Source organism: Brienomyrus brachyistius, chromosome 8 (genome assembly GCF_023856365.1).
Source record: "Brienomyrus brachyistius isolate T26 chromosome 8, BBRACH_0.4, whole genome shotgun sequence".
NCBI lineage: Eukaryota > Metazoa > Chordata > Actinopteri > Osteoglossiformes > Mormyridae > Brienomyrus > Brienomyrus brachyistius.
This window is the reverse complement of record NC_064540.1, coordinates 12,846,204-12,860,854: the sequence shown is the minus strand read 5'-3', so window position 1 is coordinate 12,860,854 and position 14,651 is coordinate 12,846,204. Positions and strand designations below refer to the sequence as shown.

The following is a 14,651-nucleotide window of genomic DNA, read 5'->3' as shown; positions in this document are numbered from 1 at the left end:
CTGTGGACGCCATTTGAGTACAGTGAACTCATCATATTCAAAAAACTAGTCTGAGATGAATTTTTAGCTGAATTTGCAGAATTCCTTTCAGACCTAGTTATTTCAACTGAGAGAGGAATAATTGTGGGAGACTTTAATATTAATGTAGACAACGGACAAGATCCCCTGACAATAGCCTTTACTAATATACTAGACTCTGTGGGTATCATTCATAATGTAATTGGGCCCACCCACAACTGTGGTCATACCTTTGGTTTAATCCTATCGTTTGGTCTTGATATAGATAATGTAACTCTACTGTCTCAGACCAGTATTATCTCTGACCATCATCTTATCACGTTCAATATTCACCTTGCTCAAAATATTAACTCCCTAACTCGCTTTTATGCCAAACATACAATCATGTTACATAGAGGGAGTTACTTTATTGATAATCTCACTGAGCTATCGTTTTTGACCAAAGTAATGTCGAATCCTGCTGAACTTGATAGCATTACAGATTGTTCAGCATCTATGCTTAGTTCCACCCTAGATAAAACTGCTCCGTTAAAAATAAAAAAGATCAGAGTAAACAAAATTGCTCCTTGGTATAATGACCACTTGCGTACTTTAAAACAGGAGACACAGAAATTAGAACGTAAGTGGCGTCAAAAGTGCTGTTTGAACTAGCATGGAAAGAGGCTATGGGTAGCTATAAAAAGGCTCTTAGTGTCGGTAAATCAGAGTTTCTATCACAACTAATTGAAATAAACAAAAATAATCCTAGATTCATATTTAATATGGTGTCCAAACTGACTAATAACCAGACTACTACTCAAAGTGTGCGCGTGTTATTTTTGACTTTATGCAATGTTTTTGACCAAAAACTATGTTCAATTAGACAGAACATTTTGAATATTCCAATAACTACATTCAACGCGGCATGTGCTAATACTGTAACTGCACCATTTACCGAGGTTAACCAGTCAGAACTGACGTCCTTAATTTTATCTTCCAATTCATCTACTTGTATGCTAGACCCTATCCCAACAAAATTATTCAAAGAGATGATCCCGACAGTGATTGAACCACTACTAGCAATAGTTAACTTCTCCATCAGCATTGGCCGTCTACCAAAATCTCTTAAACTAGCAGTAATTAATCCTATATTGAAGAAGCCAAACTTGAATCTCTTGGAAATTATAAACTAAGGACCAATCTCTAATCTATCATTTATCCATCCATCCATTTTCCAAACCGCTTATCCTACTGGGTTGGGGGGGGGGGGGAGGGTCTGGAGCCTATCCCGGAAGCAATGGGCATGAGGCAGGGAACAACCCAGGATGGGGGGCCAGCCCATCGCAGGGCACACTCACACACCATTCACTCATACATGCACCCCTATGGGCAATTTAGTAACTCTAATTAGCCTCAGCATGTTTTTGGACTGTGGAGGGAAACCGGAGTACCCATAGGAAATCCCACGACGACATGGGGAGAACATGCAAACTCCGCACACATGTGACCCAGGTGGAGACTCGAACTCAGGTCCCAGAGGTGGGAGGCAACAGTGCTAACCACTGTACCACCATGCCGCCCCCTCTATCGTTTATCTCCAGAATAACAGAGTTGTAGCTAGTCAACTAACCTCATTTCTACAGGAGAATCAGATGTATGAAAGATAGGTCCAAATAGGTCATTAAATAAACTCCAGCTAGTCCAGAATGCAGCAGCCAGAATCCTCACCAAAAATATGACCCTATTTTATCTTCATTACACTGGCTGCCAGTTAGATTTCGTTTTGACTACAAAATACTACTCTTAACTTGTGAAGCTGTAAATGATCTTGCACTGCAGTATGTGAGTGACCTTATTTGCAACTACATTCCGAATCATATGATTCGATCGCAAGATGCAGGTTTTCTATTCATACCCAGAATAAAGAATGTTACTTTTAGGGGAAGAGCATTTGCTCATAAAGCACCACAGTTATGGAATAAACTTCCAATTAGTGTTCGGAACTCAGATACAATCTCTGCTTTTAAGTCAAGGCTTAAGACTTACCTCTTTAAACAGTCTTTTGGATAGTAAAACTCCCTTTTCTAAGGTGAATGGGAAATCTGGAGGTTCATGGTCATTTGAGATTAGAAGTGAAAGGGGGGATTGGTGCTGTCATCCTGCCACTCTCGCCGATCACTTAAGCTGTGGACGGTAGGTTGGCTTGATGCCAAAACCCCTGGAAACCCTCATGTCTGTGCTTCCTTCCAGGTCTCTCTTTTAACCTGGCTTCCACAAGTTACTTTAGTACTGCTGGAGGTTAGGTTAGGTGTAGGGCAATAACTCTCCTCCATCTTCTCTTTTCCGAGCTGATCCCGAGCCGACTACACCGTGTGAACCCTCACCTGGACTCCTTGGAGATATTTACATGAAACCAACTGGGATTTTTAAAACTATATGGACTAAAATTAATGTCAATGTAAATACAGTTTCATGCTCCCCAATTGCCCAGAGGAAGATGGGGTACCCTTCCAAGTCTAGGTTCCTCTCAAGGTTCCTGCCAGAGGGAGTTTTTCCTTGCCACTGTCACCTCAGGCTTGCTTGGTGGGGTTTGGGCCGGTTATATGTATATAGTTTTGTGACATGGTACGTTATCCTACAGGGAGTACCCATTAGAAGCTGGAAACACTGTGGTCATAAAGAGATGGACATGGTCAGCAACAATAATCACGTAGGCTATGGCTTTTAAATGATGCTCAACTGGCCCAAAGTTGCCAGGAAAACCATTGCATCACCACCATCAATCTGAATTCTTGATACAAACCATGATGTATCCATGCTTTTATGTTGTTTACATCAAATTCTGATCCCACCATTTGAATGTCACAGCGGAAATCATGACTCATCTGAGCAGGCAGCAGTTTTTTTTCTGATCTTCCTTTGGCCAATTTTGGTGAGCCTGTCCCCACTGTAGTCTCAGTTTCCTGTTCGTAGCTGACAGGAGCAGCACCCAATGTGGTCTTCTGCTGCTTCAAGGTTCAACATGTTGTGTGTTCAGTGATATTCTTCTGCATATCTTGGTTGTAACGAGTGGTTATTTATGTTACTGCTGCCACCAGTCACTGGATGTTTGTTTTCTTTTTTGGCCCAATCTGGAAACCCTAAAGATGGTTGTGGATGAAAATCCCCATAGATCAGCAGTTTCTGACATACTCATACAGCCCGTCTAGCATCAACAACCATGTACAGCAAAAACCACTTAAAGTTACTTAAATCATCTTTCTTCCCAATTCTCGTGTTTGAGGTGAATATTAACTGAAGCTCCTGACCTGTATGATTTTATACATTGTGCTGCCGACATATGATTGGCTAATTAGATATTTGCCTCAATGAGCAGTTGAACAGGGGTAACTAATAAAGTGGCCAGTCGGTGTAAATACACACATATTGCCAGTCCTTCACATTTGGGTTAGGGGAAGAAGATGTGAAAATACTTGGACCCATTATTAAAAATGCTAACTTAACAGCACTGAAAACTGTGAGAATCACAGACAGCTAAGTGAGGCTGGTTGCTGAGACACAGATGTGCAACATACCCAAGCCATGATTAGATCCCCAGTTTTTTTTTTAAACCAAAAAAAATAACTTTTAATACTAAAGATACAGCATGCACCAGTACTAACAAATACTGAATAACAGTAATACTTACATATTATATGATTTTATGGAAACCAAATCATTTTCAATGTTCTTTGTATAGCAATTCTGGCTCATGCGCCATCCATGAATTTCTGTGGTTTTTCGGAAAATATTCCCATTTAATTGTTCATCTTGCAAATAACCAAAACCATGAATATCAGATTTGTAAATCTGGAGGGATGACTCTGTGTGTGTGTGTGAATTAGGTATATATTACATTGAGGGGGCCATTTTTCAGGATTGTGAATACAATCAAAAAAGTTACAAATGCCAAAAGTCTTGTATTTTGTTTAGCTACTTATGGTTAAAGTTAGGGCTGGGTAGGGGTTAAGGTCCTCATGTTGGGATTAAAGTTTAATAGTGCATGTGTTTATTTAAGGCTTCTGTTTAGTTGTGTGTGTGTGTGTGTGTGTATACAATGCCTTGAAAAAGTAGTCATACCCTTTGAACTTTTCCACATTTTGTCATGTTACAACCACAAACTTAAATGTATTTTATTGGGATTTTATGTGATAGACCAACATAAAGTAGCGCAAAATCGTGAAGTGGAAAGAAAATGATACATGGTTTTCAAATATTTTTAAAAATAAAAATCATTTGAATTCAGCCCCCTGAACCCTTAAATAAAATCCAATACAACCAATTGCCTTCGGAAGAAACCTAATTAGTAAACAGAGTCCACCTCTGTGTAATTTATTCTCAACATAATTACAGATGTTTGTAAAGGTTTGTTAGAGAACAATAGTGAACAAACAGCATCATGAAGTCCAAGGAACACACCAGACAGGTCAGGGATAAAGTTGTGGAGAAGTTTAAAGCTGGATTAGGTTATATAGGGTGACCAGATAGTCCATCTCATCCTGGACAACTTGAGCTACTTCAGGTTTTACAAACTACCTTAAAACTGAAAGGCTCCTGCACCTGGCAAAATTTTTTAGTTCTTCTTGTGCTTTGACTGGTTTGTTTCCTTGACTCATCCAGCTGTTTTTCATTAACATTAGTGACACGTGCATGATTGTAGGAGGCTGACCAATCAGCACGCAACAAGAACTGAAATCCAGGTCCTTTTAATTGAAATGGTAGGTTAAAAATCTTGTCCTAGCTCAAGGTATCCGGGTTGACATGGATTATCTGGTCACCCTAGGTTATAAGAAAATATCCCAAGCTTTGAACATCACACAGAGCACTGTTCAATCTATCATCCAAAAATGGAAAGAGTATGGCACAACTGCTGTTGCCATATGATTGGCTAATTAGATATTTGCTTCAACGAGCAACCAAGACATGGCTGTCCACCTATACTGACAGGCCGGGCAAGGAGAGCACTAATCAAAGAAGCAGCCAAGAGGCCCATGGTCACTCTGGAGAAGCTGCAGAGATCCACATCTCAAATGGGAGTATCTGACTACAGGAAAACTAGTAGTCATGTATTCCAGAAATCTGGCCTTTATGGAAGAATGGCAAAAAGAAATCCATTGCTGAAAGAAAGCCATAAGAATGCGATATGTGGCGGAAAACTAACACTGCACATCACCCTGAACACACCATCTCCACTGTGAAGCATGGTGGTGGCAGCAGGTGCTTTTCTTCAGCAGGAACAGGAAAGCTGGTCAGAGTTGATGGGAAGACGGATGGAGCTAAATTCAGGGCAATCCTGAAAGAAAACCTGTTAGAGGCTACAAATGACTTGAGACTGTGGCGGAGCTTCACCTTCCAGCAGGACAATGACTCTAAGCATACAGCCAGAGCTACAATGGAATGGTTTAGATCAAAGCATATTCATGTGTTAGAATGACCCATCCAAAGTCCAGACCTAAATCCCATTGAGAATCTGTGGCAAGACTTGAATATTGCTGTTCTCCATCCAATCTAACTGACCTTGAGCTATTTTGCAAAGAAGAATAGGCTAAAATTGCAGTCTCTAGATGTGCAAAGCTGGTAGAGACATACACCAAATTACTTGCAGCTTTAATTGCAGTGAAAGGTGGTTCTACTAAGTATTGACTCAAGGGGACTGAATACAAATGCACGCCACACTTTTCAGATTTTTATTTGTAAAAATTTTTGAAAACCATGTAATCCTATTCTTTCCACTTCGCTTTTATGCACTACTTTGTGGTGGTCTATCAAATAAAATCTCAATAAAATACAATTAACTTTGTGGTTGTAATTCAGGGGTGTCAAACTCCAGTCCTGGAGGGTTGGAACCCTGCACAATTTTTGGTTTACACTCATTTAACACACCTGATTCAACTCCTTGTGCTAATTACCACACAGCTCTACAGCTGAATCATTTGTGGTGGAACTGGGGAAGAACTAAGCTACACAGGGCTCCGGCCCCCCAGGACTGGAGTTTGACACCCCTGTTGTAACAGGACAAAATGGGTATGAATACATTTTCAAGGAACTGTGTGTGTGTATATTTTCTTTTTCACATAATTTTTCTATGTATAGTCAAGTCTGTCTGCCCTAACATCTGCACAGTTCGCACCAAGTTAAATTCCATACTCAAATATTCTTTGGCAAGTAAACTTCACTTTAATTCTAAGATTGGAGCCCATCTAAGGAAGCACAGAGTAAGAAAGAGGAGACACCCTGCCGGTCCATTGCTAAGGATTCCTTAGATAAACAATCACACTCCACAGACAGTGTAGATATACCTACTCTCATAAGTATTTCTTCACATCTTGACGTGTTAACCCACACAAACACTGGGAGCCACCCTGTTATCATAAAAGAATACTTATTAAAAGGTAGATCTATGCTCACTGGATTAGCTGTAGATTGGTTCCAACCATGTGGACATGCAAGATAATAATAGTCCAGGGTGTGTTATACATTAAGCAGGTACTTAAGATTTCTATAAAAAATTAACTTTGGACTTTAGATAATGGCCACATACAGTTGAAATATGGAAATGCACATCTGGCTACTATGAAATTATTCTAAAGCACCATCAATAACGCTGGAGAAATACTCTTTGTGTGTCTACCCCTACCCAAATCCCAAACTCTGCCCAAATTCCAAACTATGGCCTTGGTCCCATTTGCTACTAAACTTAATCTCTCTCTATCCAGTCTTTGGGAGCAATGCTACTTCAGGATTCTCACCTAATACATGTTACAATAAATAAAAAGTTAAAAACATACAAAAATAAAAAGCAACCAAAAACAAAGAATCAACCGGCAAAAATAACAATCACAAAAATCCTTTGGGACTTTAAATTAGATTTTTTTTTTGTTTGTTTCTATCAATTCTATGTTTATATTTCTTTCCAATGGTCATCTGAAATTGCATATATGAATACCTGCTGTTTTGTGCTGTTAAATATTTTAATTTCCTAGTCCTGTGTAAAAACATGGCTGTGAACTGATCAAGATCACCGGCAACTGTGCATCTCCACCTTCTTATGGCACTGCTTACACTTCACATAGCAGCACCAATGGAATTTGCAACTGCACCTGTCCACTACCTCCACCTCTTCTGATTGGAAGCCACGCCCACAGCACATCAGCTCACAGCCATCAATGGCCTTGGAGGTCTTGTTGCAATACCGGCCAGCTGTGCCTAAAACCCCACTCTTGGCATCACGGTCGCAGAAATCTGGGCTAGAGTCCAAATAGACTAGATCCTCCTCTGTGTGTGGTTTAAACTGGGAGTTCTTGGGCACCAAAACTTTGGTGGTGCCAATCTTTCGCTGCTCCACCTCAGTTGCACCATCAAACTTCTCTTTGATCACATTTCCCACCTTGCGAAAAGGGGGCATAGCCCTCCAACAAGTCTTCACCTCACAGGAGCCTGAGACCCCATGGCATTTGCACTCCACGAGCATGTTGTTCAAGATAGCCTGGATGCCAGAGGAAATCAATATCACAACAATCCAACAAGTCATTACGGCATGTTGCCATTAAAATAAACAGAACCTTTTATCTATTTTGTCATAACAGCAATTCCTCGTGCAAGTCAGTCTCAATGATAATCTTGAGGTTACACCGGGTTTATTTGTGTTTGCAAGCTTATTTGTTACACAACACAGTTTGATGCATCTTAATTATCTTATGATTCTTGAGATGTATTTGAACTGATTGAAATATTTTTTGTTCACCATAAGGTCAGTAATACCAAATTCAGTTAAATGACAAAAATCATGCCCACCACTGGGAAAAACAAATTGCACTTCCCACTATCTGACTTCAGAATGTCAGTGCAAACTAATGATATCGCAAAAAAAAACTAAATATCTGCTGTATGGCGTTTAGTGCCAGTAACCGTGAACCTGCACCTTCTGTTTGCAGCTCTTGAAACACTGCAGGAAATTGAGGGCCTCCAGGAAATAAAAACTCTTCATTTTAAGTGCTATTTACATTCTAGTGAAGATCTATATGACTGTATATGAATTAATGAAGTAAAATAATATGATTACAGACATAAAAAATAAAATTGTGATACATTTCAATTGGGAGACCACTGAACACTACAAACCCATTCTGTAAGTATGACTTTGATGGAAGAAACTTAAATTTTAAATAATTAGCAATAGGACATATCATGGTATTTTGTGTGGTCACTGACGAAAGATGTCTAAGAAACTAAAAAGATAAATAACATTAAAAAACATTAGATAAAAACAGTGAATAAAAACATTTAGCCTAATTAGCTTATCCATTCTTTATTTGGACAATTAGCAAATAAGTTATAAAATTACCTACTGCTGACAAAAAGTAACCCAAGATCTGTATAAGTGTTACATAAAATGATTTTAAATTCTTTTTTTCCTATTTTTTTCCGAAGGAGAAATGATCGTCTTAGAGGTAATCTAAACCAGGTAATTTTCAGTTCTTCTCTGTAGGAAATGCCATTTCTTTTCCCCAATCAGTGAGCGGAATTATGTCATTTTCCCAAAATACATTAATTTTCTCACTGTGTATGTATATAAATACACACACATACACTGATGCAAAACATTATGACCACCCCCAGAATAATAATGTTGTGTGTCTCATAAAAACAGTGAGTGTCAAAGTCTGGGACATTTTAGGAAGTAAGCTAAAATACGGTACTCAAAATGTTCAATGCAGAAGAAGTGGGCAGGGATAAAGATCTCAGTGATTTTGATTTCGATGAAGACCAAATGATTCTGGTTAGACAACTGGGTCAGAGCATCTCGAAAACGACAAGGCTAGTGGGGTGTGTGAGGTCAGCTGGGGTGAATATCACCATGAAATGCTGATAGGGTGTTGAGCAGTTAAGACTTTTCAATGTGAGATGTGAATGAAAGCTTCCCCATGTGGCACAAACGAGCAGAAGGGCTACAGTGGCACAAATTGCAGATAATTTTAATGATGATCATAGGAATAATGTGAATGGAGTCCTGCTGCGTTGGGGGCTACGTAGCCGTGGATTCGATTTCTCAGTCCAACGCATCCCAAAGATGTTCCACATGCACATAGCAGTTCACAGGATGCAACAGAAAACAGGATTCATTTAACCAGTTGACTTTCATCCATTGATTCTAGGTCTAGTTTTGATGCTTTCATGCCTATTGTAGGCCCTTTCAACAAAGGACACTCACATCAATGAATCTTAGCCGCCCAACACCCTGTCAGCAGATCACTGTTTTTCCCTCCTCTGGCTATTTTCAGTAGTTACTCACTATGGCTGACCATGAGCACCCCATCAACCCTTGCTGTTTTGGAGATGCTCTGACCTGTCATCTGCCAATAACAATATGGCCTGTACCAAAGTCATTCACGTTTTTATCCTTGCCCATTTCTACTACATTCAACACATGACGATGAGTACCAAATGTCAGCTTACAGTGTAATATATCCCAGACCTTGACATATACCATTTGTACAATACTGCCAATGTTATTCACGACATGTGGCGGTGGTCATAATGTTTTGGGTCACCTGTGTATGTATGTATGTATGATAAATTAGGTACAGTTAAAGTCAGAATTATTAGCCCCCCTAATGAAATCACACAAAACCCTTAATATTTCCATGGAAAGTACCATAACAAAAACTGTTAATACTTGTTTTGCTTCCAAAAGAACAAAGACAAAAATATCCACAAACTTTGATTATATTGATATTTGATATTGTATTGATGTGCGGAATTTTAACAAGAAAACTGAAAAATGACAAGATCAAAATTATTAGCCCCCCTGACATTTAACGGTCAATAGTGTGGCCTCTCTGTCTTACAATTGACAACAACCTCTCCCTGTAGTTCTTAACTAGGTTGGTACAAGTCTCTTGAGGTATACAAGCCCAATCTTCCATGGCAAATCATTCCAGCTCATCCATATTGCATGGTTTTCAAGCATGGACATTGATTTTTCAACGGGATTGAGATCCACGCTCTCTGAGGGACACTCCAGTACCCTGATTTTGATGTTTGTGACCCACTTGGAGGTATGCTTTGGGTCATTATCTTGCTGAAAGACCCAGAGTCATCCTAAAACAAGACTTGCAGCAGGTTTATTTAAATTATTCTTCAAAATGTCAAAATACTGCTTTTTTTCATGACCCCATGATCACAAACGAGTACAACAGCCTGAAAACATGATGCTCCCACCGTTATGTTTAACAGTGGCTGCTGTATTTTTAAGGTTGAAGGCCTCACTTCCTTCTCCAAATAAGAGCTGTGCCCAAATAGCTCAAGTTTAGTCTCATCAAAACTCATTATTATGTTGTTTCAAATATTCATGGGCAAACTTCAATCGGGCATTGGTGTGCTGTTGTTTCAGCAATGAAGTTTTTCTTGGACAGTGACCTCGAAGTCCTTCACACTGAAGAGCTCTCACAACTGTCTTCCTTGATGCATCAACTCCAGAAGAGGCCAGCTCAGCAACAGTCACTTTGCCAGAGACCCAGGATCCTTGTTGACATCTCTGATTATTTTTCTCTCCAAAGTTTTTGAAATCTTGCGCTTTTGGCTACGCCCAGGTTTGTTTGTAAGAAATTTCGTCTTCTGGTGCTTTGCAATGATATACTGTACAGCTGTCCTAGACACTGCGAAACGTTTGGAAATGTCAGTGTAGCCTTCACCCTCACGATGAGCATCTACTATTCCTTATCGGAGTTCCAGACTAATTTGATTTTTTTTGGGCATGAAATTGCTTCTTCAGTTCAATGCTGATTGATTACTCAGGTGTGGTGTGCAAGTTAATTGAACGTTCAGGTGTGATTTTAAAGCTAATTGAATAGTCAGGTTTGTCTTGAAAGAGAAAAAAATCACGGGGGGGGTGGGGGGGGGCTAAGATTTTAGCCTTGTAATTTTTCAGTTTTCTTATTAAAATTCAGCATGAAAATAGAATTTCTTAATCAAACTTTGAGGATATTTTGTCTTTGTTCTTTTGGAAGCAATACAAGTATTAACTGTTTTTGTTATGGTCATTTACATGGAAATATTAAAGGTTTTGTGTGATTTCATAAAGGGGGTTCATAAGTCGGACCTTAACTGTATATCTGTGCATTAATGTGAACAGCAAACATTTACTTGAAGCTGATTTCATTATAAAACAATCAGTTTATTTTCAACAAATTAAACATTGCTACAGTATACAGTTTGTTTTCAAATAAAACAGTCAAGCGTCAGTTAATTTTACCTTCCTCCCAGCTTCATTGTTGTGGAGGTTCATCAGTGCCCTACTTGATGAGGAGCCTTTGCTTCTCTCCCTCACATCCACAAATGACTGGGAGAATGCAACACCATAAGCAATGTTGTCTGAGCAGCCGGACCACTGGAACCCTGCAGGATGACAGAGTGTGGTCAGGGTCTGCATTAAGCTCAAGGTATACAGAAATAGTGGTACGCTTGAGCCAGGATGTATGCAGGTAACATAGATGCAATACAGAGACATTAAGGAACATAATATACTCTTGTGTAGTGCCTTGGGGCAAACATGTTGTGGAAGGTGCTATGGCAATGTAAACTGAATTCAGAGTAACGGCAGTGTAAATATCTGAGGCCTACCCTCTGGGCTGACGCCATGCACATTGCGGTCACATCCACACTTCTCCAGTTCCCCACTGCTGCATGCCTGAGTCACTGCTAGGGCTACACTTGCTGAGGAGATGGCATACACAAAGGCCGCCTCTCTGGTGCCTGCTAAGACAGGTAATACAGAGGTTAGGATACTGGGCCAGCAACCAAAATGAGTTTAAAATGAACCGCATGATCTGTTGAGTAGCCAGATTACTTTCTTTGATTGAGTTTAATTGAATCCTGGTCTTAAGAATAAAAAAGGTTTAAAAATTAAGCTATTTTGTTTTTAGCATTACACAACATTTCCAGTCTTTCTTTGGACCATCTCCATTATCCCAGCAGCCATCAGAGGTGTTTACCTGGCCAATTATGCTAGGAACCAAAAAATGTGCCCCAATCCCAACAGCAGCTCTTTGCCGTTGGACTGTTCCACCCAAGAAGGAGAGCATAACCAGACCTGACAAGCTGATAACAGTCTATGCTACCAACATTCTTCAAGACTAAGCTTGCATGCCAACTCAGTCAAAAATAAATTTTTGCAAACATAACTAAAATGCCATAGCATCCTTTATCATTTGGTAATAATGTAGACGATTGCTTGTTACAGGGAGGAAATGTCCTGGTCACAGAGTCTAATTGCTTTGAGTAGTATGCATGTCACAGAAGAAAATTAATTTCATTAGAACAGGTAATATTTTTCCTGTGTCTTTATCTGTCCAATTTTGGTGAGCTTTGACCACTGTCGCCTGGTCTTAGCTGACCAGAGCAGAACCCAATGTGGAAATACAGATTTCTTACCTTGAGAGACCACTTTGCCAAAAATGGGCAGTGTGTCCATGGTGGAGCAGTTCCAGCGACGATTGCGGAACTGGAATTGGCATTCATCTATAGCAAGCTGGGCTCCCCGCCGAACGGCGTCCATGACTTCCACATTGCGCTTACAGATCTGTACCTGCTTCTGGATCAGGCCTTTTAGTTTTTCACATGTCTCCTCCTCAGAAATACTTCCCATGGCTGAGAGCTTAGCTAGGTACCTGCAGAAACCAACAAGCAACATTACATGGAAATGCTGTTAAAGACCCACACATGCAGAATGCGATATAATCAATATCTATTGAATCGTAATAGTATAGTTCAGGCCAGAAAGATTATATAGATTTTTTAAAACATAGAAAATACAGAATTAGTATGGATTCCATTTTGACCTGTAGTAACTATTGTAAATGAAATTTTAATCACAAACTACTGTGAGAGAGGAGTTCCCAAGCCAGAGAACACAGTCAATCACCAACTGGCTTAACTCACTTTACTTTAGCTCAATGACTCATGGTGCATGAGAGTCCTTCCTATTATGCAGAGCCTCATGTCTATCATCACTACAAAGACGTGGTGAACAAAGCTTTTCGCCAAATGGAAAAATACTCAATACCAATAGCCGCAAAATTTATCCTGCTGACCGACCCCACGGTGTCAAATTTTGTCAGTCGATCACGGACAGTTAGTGAGATCACTGCTCATGCAACATTGTATTGCTAAAAAAATATTGAATGTATCTTTATGAAAACGTCAAAATAAACCATTTTCTGTTGATATATTTAACTGAAGAAGAAAACTCAGAATTAGTGATTGCATACGTATTCAGCCCCTACACATTAATGTTTTGTCAAGGACTGTTTTCCTGCAATAACAGCCTTAATTCTTTTGGGGTATGTATGTACCAGTTTTGCACACTGTTCAGGAGGAATTCTTCCCCGTTCTTCAGGGCAGAATTTATAGAGGTCTTCTAGGTTGGAGGGATGGCACCTCTCCACAGCAGTTTTCAAATTGTGCCACAGATTCTCAGTAGGGTTAAGATCAGGGCTTTGACTCAGCTATTACAGAACATTCATCTTTTTGTTTTTGAACTATTCCAATGCTGCTTTGGCCTTAATCTGTTTGTGGATGTTAGCTTGGCATTTAACACTGTTTAACACCATTCTTCCAGAAGTCCTACGCTCCAAACTCACCCATCTGACTGTACCAGCCCCCATCTGCCAGTGGATCGCAAACTTTCTGACAGACAGGAAGCAGCAGGTGAGGCTGGAAAAAATCACATCCAGCACCCATACAATCAGCACTGGCACCCCATAGGGGATTGTCCTCTCCCCTCTGCTCTTCTCCCTCTACACAAATGACTGCATCTAGGCGGACCCATCCGTTAAGCTCCTGAAGTTTACAGATGACATGATGGTCATTGGCCTCATCAAGCACCGTGATGAGTTTGCATACAGGTGGGAGGCTGAACAACTGGCCCTCTGGTGCAGTCAGAACAACTTTGAGATGAACATGCTTAAAACAGTGGACATGATAGTAGACTTGCGGAGGTGCCCCCCAGTACTGCCCCCCATTACCATACACAACAGTACCATGTCTACGGTGGAACCCTTCTGGTTTCTGGAATCCCCAGTCTCCCTGGACCTAAAGTGGGTGGTCAACATAGACAAAATTTTCCAAAGGGTCCAACAGAGGATGTATTTCCTGTGCCAGCTCAGGAAGTTCAACCTGCCTCAGGAGCTGCTGATTCAGTTCTACTCCGCAAACACTACAGTCTGTTCTCTGCACATCCATCACTGTCTGGTTTGGTTCAGCCACCAAACAGGACAGGAAGAGACTGCAATGGACAGTTATGAATGCAGAAAAAAACGTTGGTGCTGACCTGTCCTCCATTTAAGACTTATACATGTTCAGAATCAGGAAACGGGCAGGCAAAATCACTGCAGACCAGTCACACCCTGGTCATAACCTGTTCGAAACCCTCCTGGCAAGCGCTACAGAGCACTGCACTCCAAAAGAGCCAGACACTTCTTTTCACAGGCCATCACTCTGATGACCACTTAAATATCAAAGACAATACTTGTGCAATATCTGCTATCACCAATCATCCACTGTACTTCATGTATATACAGTATAGCATCCAGCATCTTGGATTATGCACCTTTGTA

General features: G+C 40.2%; 2 protein-coding genes across 5 annotated transcripts in view; both read right to left on the bottom strand.

Moving 5' to 3' along the window:
* Nucleotides 1-14,651, bottom strand: part of ap5b1 (adaptor related protein complex 5 subunit beta 1) — a 135,310-nt gene that overhangs the window by 42,303 nt on the left and 78,356 nt on the right. The gene's annotated exons all lie outside the window — the stretch shown is intronic.
* wnt4 (wingless-type MMTV integration site family, member 4) overlaps nucleotides 4,156-14,651 on the bottom strand; it is a 28,295-nt gene continuing 17,799 nt past the window's right edge. For 3 of the 4 annotated variants that reach the window (XM_049021650.1, XM_049021652.1, XM_049021653.1), the window contains 4 exons: nucleotides 12,469-12,704; nucleotides 11,659-11,793; nucleotides 11,291-11,433; nucleotides 4,156-7,522 (listed from right to left, as the gene is read on the bottom strand). In XM_049021650.1, the coding sequence (XP_048877607.1) occupies nucleotides 7,055-7,522; nucleotides 11,291-11,433; nucleotides 11,659-11,793; nucleotides 12,469-12,704 (982 nt within the window). In that variant the 3' untranslated portion in view covers nucleotides 4,156-7,054. The remainder of the gene's footprint in view (nucleotides 7,523-11,290; nucleotides 11,434-11,658; nucleotides 11,794-12,468; nucleotides 12,705-14,651) is intronic. The other variant, XM_049021651.1, reaches the window with a different exon arrangement.